The sequence below is a fragment of the Pleurodeles waltl genome, chromosome 8, assembly GCF_031143425.1.
Source record: "Pleurodeles waltl isolate 20211129_DDA chromosome 8, aPleWal1.hap1.20221129, whole genome shotgun sequence".
Lineage (NCBI taxonomy): Eukaryota > Metazoa > Chordata > Amphibia > Caudata > Salamandridae > Pleurodeles > Pleurodeles waltl.
The window spans coordinates 122,111,861-122,129,655 of record NC_090447.1 but is presented as its reverse complement, the minus strand read 5'-3'; the positions used below and the strand labels follow the sequence as shown (position 1 = coordinate 122,129,655).

Below are 17,795 nucleotides of genomic sequence, written 5' to 3'. Positions count from 1 at the left end.
TGGTGCAAGGGTGCATGCATTGATGCTGGGCTGCCAAAATGGCACCAGTGCAGGGGGAAAGGACTGGAATGTGCCGTATTAGATCAATACGATGCATTCCTGCCCTTTCCCTGTGACTCGAGGCAACACAGCAAGGTGACTTGATGCGCTGCCCTGTGCCACAAAACCCATAAACATGGGCCTAGGTTTATTTTGCATCCCTCTGCTTTCATCTGCTCACAATGCATAGCTTTCAGGTGTTGCCCATTTCTCCACCTTGCGCTTCCGCCTTCTTCTACGATGGGTAGCTTCTGTCGAGGTTGTGTGTCGGAACAACGCAGGTCTTTAGCACGCCTGCCTTAAGAACGTGGACGAAACCACGAATGTGTCTCTGCAACGCATTCTTTTACCACGCAACTCATTACAACGACTTGCCTTGGGGAAAGTGCTGGACTTTGGAATAGTATAGTTTACCATTCCAACTCCAGTCAGCGCCACAGTAGGGAAAGTGTTGCACTTAAAGTCCAACATCAGTCCAACAACACTTTCCCTAAAGCAAGTCATTGTAATGACTTGAGTGCTACAGGAATACGTTGTAAAGACGCATTCGTGGTTCAGGCCGCGTTGTAAAGGCACAACGTGACTCAAGCAGCTTGTTAAGGCTGTTTCCCTTCTGGCGACTGCCAGTACATGCCTTTCGCCTTCTGTGACAGTACCAGATGTAGATCTAACAAACTCACCATGTACTCTTATTTAAACTTCTTTTCAGTCTGTCTGTGGTAATATCATGAATCAGTAATTTGATTACAGCACCTGCTTTGCACAGTATTTCTCAAATTCAGCTTTTAATTTGGCATAACATGTAGAAACTGTGACGCAAACAGGAGCACAGTGTAAATTTCGAATTGTGCAAGACATCACGCAGTCACCCTTATACTATGGTGCAAGAGAGTGTAAAGGCGCAAATCAGCCAAAATCGCACTAGCACAGGGGAGAGAGGAGGACAGCACCACATCTTAGTGGACATGGCACTCTTCTGCTCTCTTCATTTGATGCAACGCTGCACAGACCCGGTGGTTAAAGCACTGAGTTGTGTCAATGTTCTCATGGGTTTTTCCATATGCTGGTTGTAACTTGCACAGCTTACCCCTAGTGCAATGTATTATAACTCCATATTTAAAAATCCTAATGCCACAAAACTTTGAATTAGAGAAAAAGGTGAACTGAGAGCACTGACTACTCACGTACCACACAAGCGCCTCACATCCAGTGCCTCTTAAAGAGTGCTTAGCCACGGTTGTCACAGAAAACCTCAGTTATCATTTGTAGTTGTGCAATATAGTCTTATAAATATTTCTCTTATGATAACAGCGGATGAATAGAAGTGACAAGTACAAAGAGATTCTGATTTACAAAACATCAGAGTAAAACTTGGAAAAAGTGTGGCACGGTGTGCTTTAAGGTTGAGGGACGGCAGGACCACAGTTGCGGTATCAGATGCTTCTGTTCACCTTCCGGTCCGGCCCGCCTCTCTTGAGCCTCCTCCTGCTTAGGGTCATATCCATCTGACATGCTTGGATAACCCGCATGGCATCCCAGGGGTTCTGAAGACTATGGCTCTCATTACAACCCTGGCGGTCAAAGACCGCCAGGGTTGAAGTGGCGATCGTACCGCCAACAAGCTGGCAGTACAAATCGCCATATTTTGACCACGGCGGTAGCGCCACGGTCACACCTCCAGGACCGGCGGTTTTCTGCCATGGTTGTCGCGGCGGTTTGAATCCGCCAGGGCAGCGCTGCTTCCTGTACTGCTTCCAGCGCTGCTCTGGCGATTTTGACTCCCCTTCCCGCCAGCCTTTCCATGGTGGTAGAGACCGCCATGGAAAGGCTGGGCGGGAAGGGGAGTCGCGCGGCCCGCAAACTCAACGCAGGCAAAACAGAAGTGGTACTCTTCAGCAGAGACACCTTGCTCTGGAACTGCCCCTGGAGGACAGCAGATCTCGGTCCCACCACCTGCCTAGCCTCCCGAGCCTAGATCCTAGGCATAATAATTGAGAACCAACTCACTTTGACCAGCTAAGTCAATGCACTTGCTGCATCCAGTTTCCACTCCCTCAAAATCTGCAAGAAAATCTTCAAATGGCTCTCAATCAACATGCGCAGACCCATCGCTCATGCCCTCATCATCAGCAAGCTGGACTACGGCAATGTACTCCATGATGGTATCACTGCCCAACTGTCCAGAAGACTTCAGACCATCCAAATGCAGCAGCCAGACTCACACTCTTGCTTCCTCCCCTCACCTCAAAGACCTTCACTGGCTCCCCATTCACAAGCGTGCACTCTTCAAGCTCCTTACTGATACAAAGGCCTATACAATGTAGGCCTGTCAACCTCACAGCCACATCAACGTCTTCACACTGACCAGACACCTCCGTTCGGCTGGACTCCTGCTCACACACATCCCCTGCACACAGAGAGCCCGAAGTCACGCATTCTCTTGACTCGCTCCCAACACCTGGAACACCCTGCCCATCCACATAACAGCCTACCCATCAGTGCTTGAGTGCCACAAAAAACCGAAGACATGGCTCTTTTCCTAGGCCCCAGACCTGGCCATTTCTGCCCCTGGTTTTCATCAACAGGATACCCTGTGCTCTGCAAGTACGTATGACAAAACCTAACATAACATAACGTGGATCAACTCCAGGGACCTGTATTTAACTTCATAATTATGGGTTGAATCCTGACAGGTCTACTCATCCTTCCGTGGTCAATAAATTAAGTAACAATAAACCTTGGCTATTCCAGCAGCAAGACAACCAAGGGTGATTGTGCGTTCTACAAACACACATTTTGTAAGAGAGAGAGTAGGTGAGTGAGCAAGCAGCACTATAGTGCAGAATGTGAATTTGGCTGCCAAAAACTTCTTACCCCTCCATAAAAACGGGCAAATCAAAGACTAGACAAAATATTCCTCCACATCATTTTCGAGCACCACCTAATGCCACCATGAGGCTTTCCTCACAAATAGGCCAGGGGTGGAAGAGTAAATCAGCCCAGTGTTACGGTAGGTGCAAGTGAGTTTGGCTAGATTTCGGAATTGTATGAGTTGGAACTGAATGTAGGCGGACATCTTTGCCATCTAAGTTTTCCAGCCTATATTTTGGGTTGCCTTTAATTATGATCACATCTTCACATAGAAGCCCTGTCTATGTCACTAGCTTACCTACTTTTGTTGCAGTCATTTTTCCGTCTCTCATAGCCACATTGCTTATACCCCAAATAACATGGTATGTTGTGCTCCAACATTAACCTTTTCACACCTATTTCAATTGTAGCTCAAACGATAGCACACATTTGACCATGTGCAATGTCCACATCTCGGAACATTCTAAAAAAACAAATAAGTACCTATCTTTGCAGGCCGCATATTAAAACCAGCAGTGGAGAGGAGTACACCACACACAGAGACACATAAAATGAAATAGACACTCACACAATGAAAGCGTTGAAGTTCTGCTAAATACAGAGGTCCTTGCTTAGAAGTGGGAAGAAATTAGACATCTGCTGCAAATTGACCGAAGTCTTTTATCTCCCACCTCACAGTTCCTATGCCTCATTTCTAGAGGGGGACCGCTGTGTTACTGAATGAGAGGGTCTTAGCTGGAAATTCTATTGCAGAGGCCAGTGCTTAATTTGTAATTTGTAAAATAAATAAATAAATAAAGTACCGTGGCCCAGAGTTTTGCTCAGAAGCCCGTGGCTGGCACTAGTGAATGTCAGTGTGCTGAATACCCAAACTGCATAGTCTTGATTCCACCTCGTGCCTCTTTAATCCACCACCAAACACTCCTGCCTCTTTATCTCACTCTTGCAGGGATTTTTTCATCCCTGCTTTCTCCCTTTTTTCATTGCTTTTCCATCTTTCTCTTCATTCTTCTTTCCACCTTAAGTGTTTTTCTCTCTCTTACTATGGGTCAAAGTCCGATGAGGAAAAATAGGTCCTTGTCCCCAAAAATGAGTGTTGGTTGGTCCCACCTACAACCACCCGCTCATAGAAACACTGTCACTTGCCAATGCTTAATTTGAGCCAGTGGTTTTTGCTGCAGGCAGAAGCGCCTATTTTCGAGCACCGACTCTTATTTTTCTGCCTCAAGGATTTTCTGTGAGCAAAAGACACATATAGGAAGGCAGAGGAAGAAAAAAACGAATACACATCACAAAGGGAGAAAGCAGAAATCTGCAAGAGTGAGGTGAAGGGGCAGGGAGTGGCTGTAAATGAATTTAAGAGGCCCAAGATGGCTTCAGGGTTATGCAGCCTCAGTATTCTGCGCTCTCACATTTAATTGCAGCAGCCTCGTGTTTCAGAGGAGCGTTGGGCATCAGCAGGTTTTTATTTGACAATTAAGCACTGTTAGTGGCCATTAGCAGCCAAGCATTTCAGTGTCAAAAAGCTCACCCTACATAGGGCTGACGATGATTTCACCTATACATGACCACGAAGAAGGGCATAGTGATCCCAAACAGGACAAAAAAGATATGTCCCTGAAACACAGCGAGAAAACTCCCTTTGCACTAGGGACAATTATTTTTGTTTGTTTGGCATAAACAACCCCCAGCTTTGGGGATTTGTTCCTGAAAGAAAATGCCAAACAGGTCACCGTGATGTAGGGGGCCAATGCAGCATTACATTTTTGCTGAAAGTGTTCCTGCCATGTTGGAGTTATCACTTGTAACCAAAGTTCCTCATTACTATGCAGAAAACTTTAAAAATGGCAGTGTGGGCGCTTTGGAGCCAGCAGTTGCTTGGTGGAGACCTTGCTAAGGTTTGAAAGAGCTCTATACTCTTTGAATAGTTTATGGGCCCACCAAAAAAATGGTTACATATATCATCTATGTAGTTGGAACAAAACATGGGGAACAAGATGTATTTTCTAACAGATTCACACACGCAAGCCAGTATCTCCTTTTCAGCATCAAATAATTCTTTTTTAATCACTGTTGAAACGTTCAAATATTTCATATAATGCCATATTTTTATATTCTACTAAACACGTGTTTTTAAAAAATGGACAACTTGTTCCCTTAGTCATCAAAGTTTAATAGTGCTGTCAAGACCCCTGCTATCTCCATTTGCAACGTTACCAAAACCCCAATTAAAGATATACCTGAACTCGTTCACATATTTACTGGACCTGGTAAACACCAACACAATGGGGTGAGGTATTTATTGTGTCTGATCAATGCCTTCTACTCACCGGATTGGTCCAGAAATGTGGACTGATCTGTGTAATTTAGTGCTCACTGCACTGAATTTCACATGACTCTGGAATTATCAGCTATTTACCCATAATAATTTTCAGCAGATTTGACCTACTGAAGTAAACCTGGGGAAAATTGTGGGGATGATATATTTACTGCACCTAGGCATGTAGATCTTTGCAGGGCTTGGAATTCCAATCCCTGAGCAAACAGGAGTTGCACAGGGGTTTAGGTTTTTCCCCATATTCTTAATTAGGGCCTAATTTATTTATAAAAGTCTGACTTTACACTAACACTCAGCTGTGTCACATCCTTCTCTTGGTGTGCACCCTGAATATTGACCCCAGAATATCAATAGGACACAATATCGAGGAAAGAATATCGAAAAAAATATTGACAGGTACCTAACTCCACAAATATGTACCTATGCAGTACTTATAACTTCAAGGTACGTGGATGCGGAGTAAGGAATAGTAAATCTATACTTCCCTATATGCACTTACATTTTGAAATGTTATCCCTTCATATTTTGCCCTTGATATTCTTCTATTATGATATTCTGGGGGTCGATATTCAGTGGTACAATCCTCCTGTTGACTATCACAGGGATCCTATACTACACCTTCCAGATCCGTGAAGGTTTAGTGTAACACTGAAGAGTGCTGCATTCCATTTAGCTGGTTTCATGGTTTGCTCCCATCGAGAGTTTTCTTCCATACTCACATTGCCTTCATCATCGAGTACTTGGATCTGCCCTGAGTCACACAGTTTGACCACAGCTCCGACAGGAACATCGAACTCACGGCCAGTTTTAAGATCCAGCCAGACATAATCCCCCTACAAAAACAATCAGAAGAAAGAGAAGGACAAGAGTACTGTGAGCATATAGTGATACTTATTACTGTATTTTATTGCCACTGTAGCAACAATATGATCAATGCTACATAGTATAGGAGGACATACGGACAATATGCATGATGTATACATAATACTTTTAAACGCACACAAGCTCTTGCAATATAAATGTGTCAAAGGCACATTAAAGAAAATCTAAAGCGTAGAAAATAAAAAATAGAACTAAGAGTGAAAGGTTTTCTATAATCCTTTGCATTTCCTATTAGTATATGAGATAAAGTACTCCTTACCATGTGTTACAGGGATCATGCAAGCCATTCTGCAGTTTGCGTGACCATAAGAGGACGAAGGCAAAAGGGCGACTTCAAATATAAAGTCCTAGAACTCGTAACTTGCAAAATTATTTTAGCCGAGGTTGCTTTATTCCATATAATACAGGATTACACAATCACCTTACCCAAAACTCTTCATCTTATAAAAAAGGTACTATGGTTTCATCTATATTAGATTCATTTGAAATGTATCCTATAGAAATAAACGTGCTAATACACTGTTTATACTTTCAGATAAATGCAATTTTTAAGTTTAATATATTTTATGGTTCATTCCAATCCACTTTCAACAGTCCATCTACCTTGGAATGAGTATTTATGTGCAGAAAGATTACTAGAGTTATGTTTTGAACTTCAGCACTGCAACAAATATACACTTTAATAAAATTGACCCCTTAGTTGCTTAAAGACTGAAATTTGAGGGGAAAAAAACTCAGTTGAAAGAACTGAAAAGGCAGTTCTCCTCAGTGCTCTGTCTATCTTGGCGCCTGCTGGCTGGGCGTGGTATTAAGACGTTAATATTCAACTGTAAGTAATTTTTGTAAAAGCCCTCTGATTACTTTATTTGATTGCAACCGAGGAGGGATTTAACAGATAAACTGTAAAAAATAATAGTTTTTTTGTTTTTAAACTAATGCAGCCTGGCCATATATGTACATTTAAAAAACGTTACTGCATGCCTATAAACAAATTGAGAACCCAGGGTCCAAACTCTGGAAATTTCACATTGATGCAAAACCCCCCCAATAAAAACAAGCATTGGCTCAGCCAATAGTTCTCGCCTATGCAACAGCTATTGTTTTTGCAAATGAATTTTAGCCACTCTATACACCAGCGTGGCTGCTGTTCAGCATGGGTGAAGGTTAGTGGTGTAGAGAAGTGAGGTGTGGAGTGGAGTGGCATAGAGTGGAGTAGGGTGGAGTAGGGTAGCATAGCATGGAGTTGGGTGTTGTGGAGTGTCTTAGAGTGTCGTGGAGTACAGTGGAGTGTTGTGGAGTAGAGTGGAGTGTTGTAGAGTTAAGTGTTGTGCATTGGAATAGAGTGGACTAGACTCTAGTGGAGTGGAGTAGAGAAGAATCAAGGAGCAGAGTGGAGTAATGTGTCGTAGAGTGGAGAAACGTGCCATGGAGTGGTGAAGAGGGAGTTGCTTAGAGTGTTGTGGTGTAAAGTGTGTTAGAGTGTCGTACAGTGTAATGGAGGGGAGTGGAGTTTCATAGAGTAGAGTAGTCTGAAGTAAAGTGTTGTAGGGAAAAATGAAGTAAAGTTTCATAGAGTCGAGCAGAGTAGAGTGAAGTAAAGTATCGTAGAGTGGAGTGGCACAGAGTGTTGTATAGTGGAGGGGCGTAGAGTGTAGAGGTGTAGAGTGGAGGGGCAAAGAGTGGAGGGGGAAAGATTGGAGTGGAGGGCTGTAGTGGGGCTTAGAGTGGCATAGAGTGGAGTATAAGTGGTGTGGTAATGCTTTGCCATTACAGACAACACATTTTCAATTTAAAAGACCATTACATTTGCACACACAATCAGTTGTCCTGATAAGGCTATCCAGTGCACAAATGATAATGTGTGGAAATGGCATCACCTAGTGTATTGATTTGTCTTGATATTATTAAAATATATTTGTTTCTACCACACTGCAGAGCTACAAAAAAGTGCTCCTTATCTGCTTTCCTAATTCTGATTTATTCAAAATATGTGCACAGTTCATTTACAGACATTTAAATGTGTGCTAGAAGAAAAAGCCTTTCCTTTCACATCCCCAGGTTGTCAGATAAATCTCTCATTTTTAAGTCAGAGAAATAAATGTAGACACCAAGCTCCCTCAGTAAACAGAGCATGATATTTCACCTCTCTCTCAGAATGCACAGCAAATGTGACATGATAAGAACAACATTTAAAGGTTTGTTTACACCAAGTAAACACTCATGGAAGAATACAGTAAACAGGGTATGCTCCACTGGAGGGACAAAGGCATGCTAGACAGGCTAAAATAAATAAAGCAGGCAAATAGAAAGAAAGTGAATGTGAGTTACAAAGCCAATGGTGAGCAATGGGCAGAATGCATTCCCAGGGAAGTTTTCAGAAAGTCCCCAAAATGATTTTGCAAACCAGACAGCTGTGCTGTCTGGTAGGCTTCGACCTAAATAAAGGAGGGGGGCAGGATATCCGAGTCATATGTAACAAAGGGATTTTCTACTGGTTTTTCTTACCACTTGATAATAAACAGCATGATTGTCCACATCCAATATCTATTGTTTCAAATTTGAAAAGAGAACAGGCCTTGGTCAGCTCTGAAACAAACATTAATACCTATTTAAGAGTTTTGAGGCACATGTTGTTGGATCAGCTGAACACACCCACACTTTTACATGTGTGTGGCATACCTAGAAGGGAATATTCAAGCTCTACATTCCAAACTGTCAAAAATATGGTCACATTCGCTCTTTTCTCATATACAAATACTTTTCACTTTTTCAACATTTAAAGTGTGTACCTTTAAGTGATGTTATTTTGGCACAACAGCAATTTTGCAATAAAGTTATATATTACTGTTTTATATGTATGACAGGATGTAAACTCCTATGCTCTATATTTTTATTACATATGGGTTGTGTCATCAGAACACTTCTGTAACATGAAAATGAGGCATCTAGTTTTTTTTTAAATAATCCATTAAAGGTAGTAATGCTGCTACACCCCAACAACATTCACTCATTGTGAAGGAATTCTGATGCATAGAAGCCCAACCACTGTGTGTGTCAGTGGGACAAGTTTGTAAAGCTACCTTTTTTGGAGCACAGAATCAGTGCCCAGGAACCCTTACTCCAGCTTTCAATCATTTGTTTCATGCATGGAAGACAATTGAGCAAACAAAGCAAGCCAAGAGCTCTTCTGACAAAGGTCAGTTCGAACAACAGAGGACAACTATGATTTAGATGCTTAGAGGCCCCATATCATGAGTGACACCTTCAACTAACCCTGCCCCTTTAATTTGCAGCACGTTGCACACATTTAGTTCTCAGGCGACGCTCCTCCGTAAGGGCGGAGGAGCGTCGCTCCCCCACCAGCAGTGCAGCTGTAAATCTTTTCCCAAAAAATGATAGTAAACTGTGTTTATTATTGTTTTTTGGGAAAAGGGGTGGGGCCACGGGGTGACGAGCAATGAACTCTCCCCTCAGAGCGCATGTGTGTTGGGCCGGCCAAACACACATGCGCACAGGGCTCTCTCCACAATCACAGTTGCTGGGCTGGAGAGAGCCTGCACAGGCTCCCAGCCTGCCTGGGAGAGCCCAGACAGGGTGCTCCCAGCCAATCCTAGCACTGCTCTAAGGAGACATAGGTGAAGAGCAGTGCGCGGCTGTAAGGTAAGTGTTTTTTCTAATTTTTAAAATGATTTTTAATTTAATCCTCCCCACGTGCCGCCCCGCCCCTTCTGCTGTGCGTGAGCCACAACTGATAGTTCTGCTGTTAACACTGAATGCATGAATGCGTGAACTCAAAATCCGCAAGCATGCAAAGTGATGTTGGCTAAAGTCAGCACTGCCTGAAGGTGTCACACATGACATTGGGTCACTAGAGAGTTACAAGAGGAACAAGGCCCACATATTACACGTTACAGAACATCCCCATACTTTACATTAATAATGATATTGCAAGTCACTTTGGAGTTCACTGATCAAGATAAACCTCTATATGGTCATATAACTCATTGGGTAGTTGCAACATCCTTAGTATGTGCAGCAGGGGTACATTATCACTTTTATGTTAAAACACAGCACATTCCATAAGGTTATAAATGCAGAATTTCATTCGAGCACTTAGTCAAACATCTGATATGAGCGCTTTTTCACAAGAGCAGTGGGTCTTATCGGATTGACTTGGGCTTTCCAGGTATCACCCAGGGGGAAGGATATACAAGGAAGAGTATCAACATTTAGCTTGGCACCAGCAAGATGACATCTCGATACAACAACAGAAAGCAATGAAAATGGGGCTGAGCATACACGAAGAATGTGTTGTCTTCTTGGACGAAGGAGGTAAATAACTACAGATAGGAATACAAACTATTTCATTGGATATATAAGTGACATTCAGTTACAAGGTAAGGATTTTGTAGAGCTCATGTCTACTTTCACAAACAGTATTACATATTTTTGATATCTAAAGCTACAACATACTTGTAAATTGGATGTCCATCCGGAAGAATGAGATACATCACTATATGCTGGAATGCACTTTTTGGGAACCCTTTAGACCTGGCTGCTAATGTAAATTAAGGAGTAAACAGAATTTGTAGCAAACCTTATGATGCATAAAGAGCATGGAACATTGGGATGCCAGAAAGTAAGCCTCTGGTTCTCCTACAGCTAAGTCCACATTTTTCTTTACATTTGAGATATAATTTAAAATTTGAAAGCAACTGTAGGAAAGTACCATCTTGCCTGGCATGTTACCCCCATTTTTCACTGTATATATGTTGTTTTAGTTGTATGTGTCACTGGGACCCTGTTCACCAGGGCCCCAGTGCTCATAAGTGTGCCTGAATGTGTTACCTGTGTAGTGACTAACTGTCTCACTGAGGCTCTGCTAATCAGAACCTCAGTGGTTATGCTCTCTCATTTCTTTCTAAATTGTCACTAACAGGCTAGTGACCAACTTTACCTATTCACATTGGCTTACTGGAACACCCTTCTAATTCCCTAGTATATGGTACTGAGGTACCCAGGGTATTGGGGTTCCAGGAGATCACTATGGGCTGCAGCATTTCTTTTGCCACCCATAGGGAGCTCTGACAATTCTTACACAGGCCTGCCACTGCAGCCTGAGTGAAATAACGTCCACGTTATTTCACAGCCATTTTACACTGCACTTAAGTAACTTATAAGTCACCTATATGTCTAACCTTTACCTGGTAAAGGTTAGGTGCAAAGTTACTTAGTGTGAGGGCACCCTGGCACTAGCCAAGGTGCCCCCACATTGTTCAGAGCCAATTCCCTGAACTTTGTGAGTGCGGGGACACCATTACACGCGTGCACTACATATAGGTCAATACCTATATGTAGCTTCACAATGGTAACTCTGAATATGGCCATGTAACATGTCTAAGATCATGGAATTGCCTCCTCTATGCCATCCTGGCATTGTTGGCACAATTCGATGATCCCAGTGGTCTGTAGCACAGACCCTGGTACTGCCAAACTGCCTTTCCTGGGGTTTCACTGCAGCTGCTGCTGCTGCCAACCCCTCAGACAGGTTTCTGCCCCCCTGGGGTCAAGCCAGGCTTGTCCCAGGATGGCAGCACAAAGGACTTCCTCTGAGAGAGGGTGTTACACCCTCTCCCTTTGGAAAATGGTGTGAAGGCAGGGGAGGGGTAGCCTCCCCCAGCCTCTGGAAATGCTTTCTTGGGCACAGATGTGCCCAATTCTGCATAAGCCAGTCTACACCGGTTCAGGGACCCCTTAGCCCCTGCTCTGGCGCGAAACTGGACTAAGGAAAGGGGAGTGACCACTCCCCTGACCTGCACCTCCCCTGGGAGGTGTCCGGAGCTCCTCCAGTGTGCTCCAGACCTATGCCATCTTGGAAACAGAGGTGCTGCTGGCACACTGGACTGCTCTGAGTGGCCAGTGCCACCAGGTGACGTCAGAGACTCCTTCTGATAGGCTCCTTCAGGTGTTAGTAGCCTATCCTCTCTCCTAAGTAGCCAAACCCTCTTTTCTGGCTATTTAGGGTCTCTGTCTCTGGGGAAACTTTAGATAACGAATGCAAGAGCTCATCCGAGTTCCTCTGCATCTCTCTCTTCACCTTCTGATAAGGAATCGACTGCTGACCGCGCTGGAAGCCTGCAAAACTGCAACAAAGTAGCTAAGACGACTACTGCAACTCTGTAACGCTGATCCTGCCGCCTTCTCAACTGTTTTCCTGCTTGTGCATGCTGTGGGGGTAGTCTGCCTCCTCTCTGCACCAGAAGCTCCGAAGAAATCTCCCGTGGGTCGACGGAATCTTCCCCCTGCAACCGCAGGCACCAAAAAGCTGCATTACCGGTCCCTTGGGTCTCCTCTCAGCACGACGAGCAAGGTCCCTCGAATCCAGCAACTCTGTCCAAGTGACCCCCACAGTCCAGTGACTCTTCAGTCCAAGTTTGGTGGAGGTAAGTCCTTGCCTCACCTCGCTAGACTGCATTGCTGGGAACCGCGACTTTTGCAGCTACTCCGGCCCCTGTGCACTTCCGGCGGAAATCCTTTGTGCACAGCCAAGCCTGGGTCCACGGCACTCTAACCTGCATTGCACGACTTTCTAAGTTGGTCTCCGGCGACGTGGGACTCCTTTGTGCAACTTCGGCGAGCACCGTTTCACGCATCCTCGTAGTGCCTGTTTCTGGCACTTCTCCGGGTGCTACCTGCTTCAGAGAGGGCTCCTTGTCTTGCTCGACGTCTCCTCTCTCTTCTGGTCCAATTTGCGACCTCCTGGTCCCTCCTGGGCCACAGCAGCGTCCAAAAACGCTAACCGCACGATTTGCAGCTAGTAAGGCTTGTTGGCGTTCTTTTGGCGGGAAAACACTTCTGCACAACTCTCCAAGGCGAGAGGGATCCGTCCACCAAAGGGGAAGTCTCTAGCCCTTTTTGTTCCTGCAGAAACCTCAGCTTCTTCTGTCCAGTAGAAGCTTCTTTGCATCCACAGCTGGCATTTCCTGGGCATATGCCCATCTCCGACTTGCTTGTGACTTTTGGACTTGGTCCCCTTGTTCCACAGGTACCCTAGATTGGAAATCCACAGTTGTTGCATTGTTGGTTTGTGTCTTTCCTGCATTATTCCTCTATCACGACTTCTTTGTCTTTTGGGGAACTTCAGTGCACTTTGCACTCACTTTTCAGGGTCTTGGGGAGGGCTAATTTTCTAACTCTCACTATTTTCTAATAGTCCCAGCGACCCTCTACAAGGTCACATAGGTTTGGGGTCCATTTGTGGTTCGCATTCCACTTTTGGAGTATATGGTTTGTGTTGCCCCTATCCCTATGTGTCCCCATTGCATCCTATTGTAACTATACATTGTTTGCACTGTTTTCTAAGACTATACTGCATATTTTTGGTATTGTGTACATATAACTTGTGTATATTTGCTATCCTCTCACAGAGGGTACACTCTAAGATACTTTGGCATATTGTCATAAAAATAAAGTACCTTTATTTTTAGTATAACTGTGTATTGTGTTTTCTTATGATATTGTGCAAGGGACACTTGTGGTACTGTAGTAGCTTCACACGTCTCCTAGTTCAGCCTAAGCTGCTCTGCTAAGCTACCATTATCTATCAGCCTAAGCTGCTAGACACCCTATACACTAATAAGGGATAACTGGGCCTGGTGCAAGGTGCAAGTACCCCTTGGTACTCACTACAAGCCAGTCCAGCCTCCTACATTGGTTGTGCAGCGGTGGGATAAGTGCTTTGAGACTACTTACCACTCTTGTCATTGTACTTTTCATAAGAGAAAAATATACAAAACAAGTTCAGTGTGTGTACACATTGCTAAAAAGTTTTGCATTTCCTCTTTTCACTCTTTTCTAAAGTGCTGAAAAGTACTTCTAAACTTTCAAAAAGTTCTTAAAAGTTTTCAAAGTTTTTTTTCTGTCTTTCTAAAAAGTTCTGAAAACTTTTTTCTCTTTTGCTATCACTTTAACTCTCTCTAAAAATGTCTGGCCCTCTTTGTGCCTCCTCCCAAGGGGAGGGGGTCACAATCCTAACCCTATTGGGGGGAATCCTCCATCTGCAAGATGGAGGATTTCTAAAAGTTAGAGTCACCTCAGCTCAGGACACCTTAGGGGCTGTCCTGACTGGCCAGTGACTCCTCCTTGTTGCTTTCTTTGTTCCCTCCAGCCTTGCCGCCAAAAGTTGGGGCCGTGGCCGGAGGGGGCGGGCAACTCCACTAAGCTGGAGTGCCCTGCTGGGCTGTGACAAAGGGGTGAGCCTTTGAGGCTCACCGCCAGGTGTTACAGCTCCTGCCTGGGGGAGGTGTTAGCATCTCCACCCAGTGCAGGCTTTGTTACTGGCCTCAGAGTGACAAAGGCACTCTCCCCATGGGGCCAGCAACATGTCTCTAGTGTGGCAGGCTGCTGGAACTAGTCAGCCTACACAGACAGTCGGTTAGGTTTCAGGGGGCACCTCTAAGGTGCCCTCTGGGGTGTATTTTGCAATAAAATGTACACTGGCATCAGTGTGCATTTATTGTGCTGAGAAGTTTGATACCAAACTTCCCAGTTTTCAGTGTAGCCATTATGGTGCTGTGGAGTTCGTGTTTGACAAACTCCCAGACCATATACTCTTATGGCTACCCTGCACTTACAATGTCTAAGGTTTTGTTTAGACACTGTAGGGGTACCATGCTCATGCACTGGTACCCTCACCTATGGTATAGTGCACCCTGCCTTAGGGCTGTAAGGCCTGCTAGAGGGGTGACTGACCTATACTTGCATAGGCAGTGAGAGGCTGGCATGGCACCCTGAGGGGAGTGCCATGTCGACTTACTCGTTTTGTTCTCACTAGCACACACAAGCTGGCAAGCAGTGTGTCTGTGCTGAGTGAGAGGTCTCCAGGGTGGCATAAGACATGCTGCAGCCCTTAGAGACCTTCCTTGGCATCAGGGCCCTTGGTACTAGAAGTACCAGTTACAAGGGACTTATCTGGATGCCAGGGTCTGCCAATTGTGGATACAAAAGTACAGGTTAGGGAAAGAACACTGGTGCTGGGGCCTGGTTAGCAGGCCTCAGCACACTTTCAATTGTAAACATAGCATCAGCAAAGGCAAAAAGTCAGGGGGCAACCATGCCAAGGAGGCATTTCCTTACAATGTTGATCTGTCCAAACTTGCATATGATCACCTTAGCTGGAAAGGAGCAAGGAGTCTCTGTATAGAGAGAGGTTTGAGTGTAGGGAAGAATCCTTCCTTGGAACTGTTAATTAACATGCTTAGAGAACAGGATAAGGTCATAAGTGCCCCATCTGTTGAAAAAGTAGCTAATGGTTCTCAATCCGATCCAGGGACTCCCCCAGGAAAAGGTTCAGGAAAGAAACTTCTTAGCCTGCCCATTACTAGACAGTCTAGCATAGTTGGTACTGAGGTGGAGTCACATCATACAGATGATGTGCTCTCACATTACACTGTCAGCCAAGCTGTTAGGGTGGCCTCTGGAAGGGACAGGTCTCCTTCTGTTCATTCCCATCACACCTCTGTATCTAGAAATGTCCCTCCCACCAGCCCTGAAGACAGATTGTTAGAAAGGGAACTCAATAAGTTGAGGGTGGAACAAACCAGACTGAAGCTTAAAAAGCAACAGCTGGATTTGGATAGACAGTCCTTAGAAATAGAGAGGGAAAGACAGAAATTGGGTTTTGAAACCCATGGTGGCAGCAGCAGTATTCCCCATAGTCATCCTGTAAAAGAGCATGATTCCAGGAATCTGCATAAGATAGTTCCCCCTTATAAGGAGGGGGATGACATGAACAAGTGGTTTGCTGCACTTGAGAGGGCATGTGTTGTATAGGATGTCCCTCAAAGGCAGTGGGCTGCTATCCTATGGCTATCATTTAGTGGAAAAGGTAGGGATAGGCTCCTTACAGTAAAAGAAAATGATGCTAATAATTTCAAAGTTCTTAAGAATGCACTCCTGGATGGTTATGGCTTAACCACTGAACAATACAGGATAAAGTTCAGAGAGACCAAAAAGGAGTCTTCACAAGACTGGGTTGATTTCATTGACCATTCAGTGAAGGCCTTGGAGGGGTGGTTAAATGGCAGTAAAGTGACTGACTTTGAAAGCCTGTGTAACTTGATCCTGAGAGAGCATATTCTTAATAATTGTGTGTCTGATTTGTTGCACCAGTACTTGGTGGACTCTGATCTGACCTCTCCCCAAGAATTGGGAAAGAAGGCAGACAAATGGGTCAGAACAAGAGTGAACAGAAAAGTTCATACAGGGGGTGACAAAGATGGCAACAAAAAGAAGGATGGTAAGTCTTCAGACAAGGGTGGGGACAAATCTAAAAATGAGTCTTCATCAGGCCCACAAAAACACTCTGGTGGGGGTGGTGGATCCAAATCCTCCTTTAATCAGAACAAGGAAAAGAAACCATGGTGCTATTTTTGTAAAGTAAAAGGCCATTGGGCAACAGATTCCAGTTGTCCAAAGAAAAGCACCAAGCCTCCTACCACTACAACCCCTACTGCTACACCTAGTGTCCATACTAATAGCAGTGGTGGTGGGAGCAAACCTACTAATAGCCAATCCAAGGGAGTAGCTGGGCTCACTTTTGGTAATTTAGTTGGGGTTGGCCTTGTTAGGGAGGCCACAGAGGCTGTGTTAGTCTCTGAGGGGGCTATTGATTTAGCCACCTTAGCTGCTTGTCCCCTTAATATGGATAAGTACAAGCAGCTACCCCTAATAAATTGTGTTGAGGTTCAGGCCTACAGGGACACTGGTGCCAGTGTGACTATGGTCATAGAGAAACTGGTCCACCCTGAACAACACCTACTTGGTCACCAGTACCAAGTAACCGATGCTCACAACAACACACTTAGCCACCCCATGGCTGTTGTTAATGTCAACTGGGGGGGGGTTACGGGTCCAAAGAAAGTTGTGGTAGCCACAGATTTACCTGTAGACTGTCTACTAGGAAATGATTTGGAGACATCAGCTTGGTCAGATGTGGAGTTGGAGGCCCATGCAGCAATGCTGGGCATCCCAGGGCATATTTTTGCTTTAACCAGGGCTCAGGCCAAAAAGCAAAAAGGACAGGGAAGCTTGGATCCTGGAACAATGGACCAAGTGCTCCCTAAAGCTAGGGCTAGTAGAAGCAAACCACTTCCTACTATCCCTCCCTCTACAGTGGATTCAACTTCAGAGGAAGAAGAATTCCCTCCCTGTGCAGAACCTACACCAGAGGAGCTGGAAGCAGATACTGCTGAGCTTTTGGGTGAAGGGGGGCCTGCCAGAGAGGAGCTGAGTGTGGCACAGCAAACCTGTCCCACATTAGAGGGTCTAAGACAGCAAGCTGTCAAACAGGCTAATGGGGATGTCAGTGACTCTCACAGAGTTTACTGGGAGGACAACCTTTTGTACACTGAGCATAGGGATCCTAAACCTGGAGCTGCCAGGAGATTAGCGATTCCTCAGGAGTACAGAAAGTTCCTCCTAACTCTGGCACACGACATTCCCCTAGCTGGGCATCTGGGACAAATGAAAACTTGGGACAGGCTTGTTCCCCTGTTTCATTGGCCTAGGATGTCTGAGGACACAAAAGATTTTTGTAAGTCCTGTGAAACCTGTCAAGCCAGTGGCAAGACAGGTGGCACTCCAAAGGCACCCCTTATTCCACTGC

General features: G+C 44.9%; 1 protein-coding gene across 1 annotated transcript in view; it reads right to left on the bottom strand.

Moving 5' to 3' along the window:
* Positions 1-17,795, bottom strand: part of MYO7A (myosin VIIA) — a 434,990-nt gene that overhangs the window by 386,363 nt on the left and 30,832 nt on the right. The window contains exon 2 of the mRNA XM_069203910.1: positions 5,968-6,081. Coding sequence (XP_069060011.1) covers positions 5,968-6,081 — 114 coding nt within the window. The remainder of the gene's footprint in view (positions 1-5,967; positions 6,082-17,795) is intronic.